The 7,931-nt window shown below is 56.4% G+C and overlaps 1 protein-coding gene across 1 annotated transcript; it reads right to left on the minus strand.

Annotated features, from left to right (window-relative positions):
* Positions 1–5,613: 5,613 nt before the first annotated feature.
* LOC142922939 (uncharacterized) lies at positions 5,614–7,648 on the minus strand. Its single transcript, XM_076063881.1, has 2 exons — positions 6,778–7,648; positions 5,614–6,732 (listed from the first exon to the last, which is right to left on the minus strand). The coding sequence occupies exons 1-2, from the start codon at positions 7,609–7,611 to the stop codon at positions 5,614–5,616; spliced, it is 1,953 nt and encodes a 650-aa protein (XP_075919996.1). The 5' UTR covers positions 7,612–7,648.
* Positions 7,649–7,931: the final 283 nt, after the last annotated feature.

The following is a 7,931-nucleotide window of genomic DNA, read 5'->3' on the forward strand; positions in this document are numbered from 1 at the left end:
GGTGACACTCCACACACACACAGTGACACTCCTCACACACACACAGTGACACTCCACACACACACACAGTGACACTCCACACACACACACAGTGACACTCCACACACACACACAGTGACACTCCACACACACACACAGTGACACTCCACACACACACACACAGTGACACTCCACACACACACACAGTGACACTCCACACACACACACACAGTGACACTCCACACACACACACAGTGACACTCCACACACACACACAGTGACACTCCACACACACACACACAGTGACACTCCACACACACACACACAGTGACACTCCACACACACACACACAGTGACACTCCACACACACACACACAGTGACACTCCACACACACACACATTGACACTCCACACACACACACAGTGACACTCCACACACACACACAGTGACACTCCACACACACACACACAGTGACACTCCACACACACACACACACAGTGACATTCCACACACACACACACAGTGACACTCCACACACACACATACACAGTGACACTACACACACACACAGTGACACTCCACACACACACACACAGTGACACTCCACACACACACACAGTGACACTCCACACACACACAGTGACACTCCACACACACACACACACAGTGACACTCCACACACACACACACACAGTGACACTCCACACACACACACACACAGTGACACTCCACACACACACACACAGTGACACTCCACACACACACACAGCGACACTCCACACACACACACACAGTGACACTCCACACACACACAGTGACACTACACACACACACAGTGACACTCCACACACACACACAGTGACACCACACACACACAGTGACACTCCACACACACACAGTGACACTCCACACACACACATACAGTGACACTACACACACACACAGTGACACTCCACACACACACACACAGTGACACTCCACACACACACACAGTGACACTCCACACACACACACAGTGACACTCCACACACACACACACACAGTGACACTCCACACACACACACAGTGACACTACACACACACACACAGTGACACTCCACACACACACACACAGTGACACTCCACACACACACACAGTGACACTCCACACACACACACACAGTGACACTCCACACACACACACAGTGACACTCCACACACACACACTGTGACACTCCACACACACACACACACAGTGACACTCCACACACACACACACACAGTGACACTCCACACACACACACACAGTGACACTCCACACACACACAGTGACACTCCACACACACACACACAGTGACACTCCACACACACACACAGTGACACTCCACACACACACACACAGTGACACTCCACACACACACACACAGTGACACTCCACACACACACACAGTGACACTCCACACACACACACAGTGACACTACACACACACACAGTGACACTCCACACACACACACACAGTGATACTCCACACACACACACAGTGACACTCCACACACACACACACACAGTGACACTCCACACACACACACAGTGACACTACACACACACACACAGTGACACTCCACACACACACACAGTGACACTCCACACACACACACAGTGACACTCCACACACGCGCACACAGTGACACTCCACACACACACACACAGTGACACTCCACACACACACACACAGTGACACTCCACACACACACACAGTGACACTCCACACACACACACTGTGACACTCCACACACACACACAGTGACACTCCACACACACACACACACAGTGACACTCCACACACACACACACAGTGACACTCCACACACACACACACAGTGACACTCTACACACACACACAGTGACACTCCACACACACACACAGTGACACTCCACACACACACACAGTGACACTCCACACACACACACACAGTGACACTCCACACACACACACACAGTGACACTCCACACACACACACTGTGACACTCCACACACACACACAGTGACACTCCACACACACACACAGTGACACTCCACACACACACACACAGTGACACTCCACACACACACACACAGTGACACTCCACACACACACACAGTGACACTCCACACACACACACACAGTGACACTCCACACACACACAGTAACACTCCACACACACACAGTGACACTCCACACACACACAGTGACACTCCACACACACACACAGTGACACTCCACACACACACACAGTGACACTCCACACACACACACAGTGACACTCCACACACACACACAGTGACACTCCACACACACACACAGTGACACTCCACACACACACACACAGTGACACTCCACACACACACACAGTGACACTCCACACACACACACACAGTGACACTGCACACACACACAGTGACACTCCACACACAGTGACACTCCACACACACACACAGTGACACTCCACACACACACACAGTGACACTACACACACACACACAGTGACACTCCACACACACACACACAGTGACACTCCACACACACACACACACAGTAACACTCCACACACACACACAGTGACACTCCACACACACACACAGTGACACTCCACACACACACACAGTGACACTCCACACACACACACTGTGACACTCCACACACACACACACAGTGACACTCCACACACACACACAGTGACACTCCACACACACACAGTGACACTCCACACACACACACAGTGACACTCCACACACACACACACAGTGACACTCCACACACACACAGTGACACTCCACACACACACACAGTGACACTCCACACACACACACACAGTGACACCACACACACACACACAGTGACACTCCACACACACACACACACAGTGACACTCCACACACACACACACAGTGACACTCCACACACACACACACACAGTGACACTCCACACACACACACAGTGACACTCCACACACACACATACAGTGACACTCCACACACACACACATACAGTGACACTCCACACACACACAGTGACACTCCACACACACACACAGTGACACTCCACACACACACACACAGTGACACTCCACACACACACACACAGTGACACTCCACACACACACAGTGACACTCCACACACACACACACACAGTGACACCCCACACACACACAGTGACACTCCACACACACACACACAGTGACACTCCACACACACACAGTGACACTCCACACACACACACACAGTGACACTCCACACACACACACACAGTGACACTCCACACACACACACAGTGACACTCCACACACATACACAGTGACACTCCACACACACACAGTGACACTCCACACACACACACAGTGACACTCCACACACACACACAGTGACACTACACACACACACAGTGACACTCCACACACACACACAGTGACACTCCACAAACACACACAGTGACACTCCACACACACACACAGTGACACTCCACACACACACACACAGTGACACTCCACACACACACACAGTGACACTCCACACACACACACAGTGACACTCCACACACACACACAGTGACACTCCACACACACACACACAGTGACACTCCACACACACACACACACAGTGACACTCCACACACACACACACAGTGACACTCCACACACACACACACAGTGACACTCCACACACACACACAGTGACACTCTACACACACACACAGTGACACTCCACACACACACACAGTGACACTCCACACACACACACACACAGTGACACTCCACACACACACAGTGACACTCCACACACACACACAGTGACACTCCACACACACACACACAGTGACACTCCACACACACACACAGAGTGACACTCCACACACACACACACACAGTGACACCACACACACACACACAGTGACACTCCACACACACACACAGTGACACTCCACACACACACACAGTGACACTCCACACACACACACAGTGACACTCCACACACACACACAGTGACACCACACACACACAGTGACACTCCACACACACACACACAGTGACACTCCACACACACACACAGTGACACTCCACACACACACACAGTGACACTCCACACACACACGCACAGTGACACTCCACACACACACACACAGTGACACTCCACACACACACAAACAGTGACACTCCACACACACACACACAGTGACACTCCACACACACACACACACAGTGACACTCCACACACACACACAGTAACACTCCACACACACACAGTGACACTCCACACACATACACAGTGACACTCCACACACACACACAGTGACTCTCCACACACACACACAGTGACACTCCACACACACACACAGTGACACTCCACACACACACACACAGTGACACTCCACACACACACACACAGTGACACTCCACACACACACACACAGTGACACTCCACACACACACACACAGTGACACTCCACACACACACACAGTGACACTCCACACAAACACACGGACGATGACCCAGCAGTGGATAGACCCTGACCCCCCACCTCTTCCACCCCTCCACCCCCACCACCACCACCAGGCTCCTCTGCCCACCGCTCCACCCCATCCCTCGCCACGGCCTCCATCCAAACCCCCACCTCCTTCTGGCCTCCCTCTCCTCATCCTCCTCATCCTCCTCCTCATCCTCCTCATCCTCCTCCTCGTCAACTTTCTCCCTCTCCTCCTCCTCTGCTCCTGCAATCTCCTCCTCACCACCACCACCACCACCATCCACGTGCCGGGGCCGTCGAAGGCGCGTCCGACGGAACCCGCCACATCTTCTCTCGGCGACAACAACAACAACAGCCACAACAACAACAACAACAACAGCCACAACAACAACAGCAACAGCCACAACAACACCAACAACAACAGCCACAACAACACCAACAACAACAACACCAACAACAGCCACAACAACACCAACAACAACAGCCACAACAACAACAGCCACAGGCACAACAACACCAACAACAACAGCCACAGCCACAACAACAACACCAACAACAACAACAGCAACAGCCACAACAACACCAACAACAACAGCCACAACAACAACAGCCACAACAACACCAACAACACCAACACCAACAACACCAACAACAACACCAACACCAACAACACCAGCAACACCAACACCAACAACAACAGCCACAACAACAACAACACCAACACCAACAACAACACCAACACCAACAACACCAGCAACACCAACACCAACACCAACAACAACACCAACAACAGCCACAGCCCTCGCCTCCATCGTCGCCTCCGTCGTCGCCTCCGTCCCACCCCGGCAACTTCCACATCACCGGACGAGCGCCGTGCCGACCGTCCACCCCGGGCTTTGCCGCTCCGCCCGGCGGCGACTCCGGCGTCGACCCACCACCACCACCACCATCACCATCACCACCACTACCACCACCACCACCACCACCACCGGCGTCACCGGGGCCACCGCCGGGGCCGCCAAGTTCCCGGCGTGTCTTCGCCGCCGCCGCCCCGTTCCCCGTGGCGTTCTTCGCCGACCGCCGCCCCGGCGGCCCCGGCGGCCTCGGCTCGGCCACGGGCATCCCCGAGGCCGAGCCGTGCCCGCTGGCCTACCACGTCACCGGCCACATCCCCCCCCGCCGCCGCTGGCGGCGCCGGCGGTCGTCCGAGCCGCACGCCGGCGCCGCCGGCGGTCGGCGCCGGCGGCTGGGCCTCTGCGACGAGGACGGGGACTTGCCGGACGACTTGCCGGACGACTTGCCGGACGACTTGCCGGACGACGACGGCGACACCGGCGACGCGGTGAACCGGTCGCGACCGTTGGCGCCGGCCTGCGACCTCCGGGACTTCCGCATCACCGGGCAAACGCCGCCGCTGCTGCTGCCGCCGGCGTCGGCGAACTGCTCCCCATCGTCCGGTGCCGCCGAGCCGAAGTCTCCCAGGGAGCCCGGCGGTTCGGACTCCGTCCACGACGATTCGGCCGCTTGCTCGGAAGCCGGCGGCCCCGGCAGTGGCCCCGGCAGTGGCCCCGGCAGCGGCCCCGGCAGCGGCCCCCCCGTGCACCGGGAGGCGTGTGCCGTGAAGGTTCGCACCGTCCACTCGGCGGCGCGTTTGCCGGCGCTGCCGGCTTGGGGCCTGCCGTGAGGCCCCGCGCCGGCCCCCCCGGCCTCGCCGGCTCCCCGCGGCCGGAGGCGGTCGCTCGCAGCGACGCCGGTCCGGCGGGTCGCGACAGCCGCCGCAAGGATCACCAACGCAACAACCAGCACCACCACAACCACCACCACAACCAGCACCACCACAACAACCAGCACCACCACAACCAGCACCACCACAACAACCAGCACCACAACCAGCACCACCACCACCGCCACCACCACAACCAGCACCACCACCACCACAACCAGCACCACCACAACCAGCACCACAACCAGCACCACAACCAGCACCACCACCACCACAAGGATCACCAACGCAACCACCACCACCACCACAACCACAACCAGCACCACCACAACCAGCACCACAACCAGCACCACAACCAGCACCACAACCAGCACCACCACCACCACCACCACAAGGATCACCAACGCAACCACCAGCACCACCACAACAACCAGCACCACAACCAGCACCACAACCAGCACCACAAGGATCACCAACGCAACCACCACCACAACAAGTGCCACCACCACCACCACAAGGATTACCATTTCAACCACCACAACCAGCTCCACCACCACCACCACCACAAGGATCACCAACGCAACCAGCACCACCACAACCAGCACCACAACCACCACCACAACCAGCACCACCGCCACAACCAGCACCACCACCACCACCACAAGGATCACCAACGCAACCAGCACCACAACCAGCACCACAACCAGCACCACAACCAGCACCACAACCACAACCAGCACCACCGCCACAACCAGCACCATCACCACCACAAGGATCACCAACGCAACCACCACCACAACAAGTGCCACCACCACCACCACAAGGATTACCATTTCAACCACCACAACCAGCACCACCGCCACAAGCACCACCACCACCAGAAGGATCACCATCACAACGACCACCACCACCACCACAAGGATCACCACCACCACCACCACCACCACAACAACAACAAGCGCCACCACCACCACAAGGATCACCACCACGACCACCACCACCACAAGGATCACCACCACCACCACAACAACAACAAGCGCCACCACCACCACAAGGATCACCACCACGACCACCACCACCACAAGGATCACCAACGCAACCACCACCACAACAACAACAAGCGCCACCACCACCACAAGGATCACCACCACGACCACCACCACAAGGATCACCACCACCACCATCACCACAACAACAACAAGCGCCACCACCACCACCACAAGGATCACCACCACGACCACCACCATAAGGATCACCACCACGACCACCACCATAAGGATCACCACCACCACCACAAGTATCACCACCACCACAACAAGGATCACCACCACCACCACCACCACAAGGATCACCACCACCACCATCACCAAAACAACCACAAGCGCCACCACCACCACAAGGATCACCACCACGACCACCACCATAAGGATCACCACCACCACCACCACAAGTATCACCACCACCACAACAAGGATCACCACCACCACAAGGATCACCACCACCACAAGGATCACCACCACCACAAGGATCACCACCACCACCACAAGGATCACCACCACCACCACAAGGATCACCAACGCAACCACCGCCACAACCAGCACCACAACCAGCACCACAACTCCCACTACCACCAGAAAGGTGGTGGTAGTTGTAGCTGGACTCAGCTACCGTGGGCGTGCGGCTGGGGATGAAGTCTCAGTATTCCTGGACTCAGCTACGGTGGTGGGTCCGGCTGGGGATGAAG

Source organism: Petromyzon marinus, unplaced genomic scaffold, assembly GCF_048934315.1.
Source record: "Petromyzon marinus isolate PM22_M1 ecotype Great Lakes invasive population unplaced genomic scaffold, UKy_Petmar_22M1.pri1.0 PM_Scaffold_229, whole genome shotgun sequence".
Classification (NCBI taxonomy): Eukaryota; Metazoa; Chordata; class Hyperoartia; order Petromyzontiformes; family Petromyzontidae; genus Petromyzon; species Petromyzon marinus.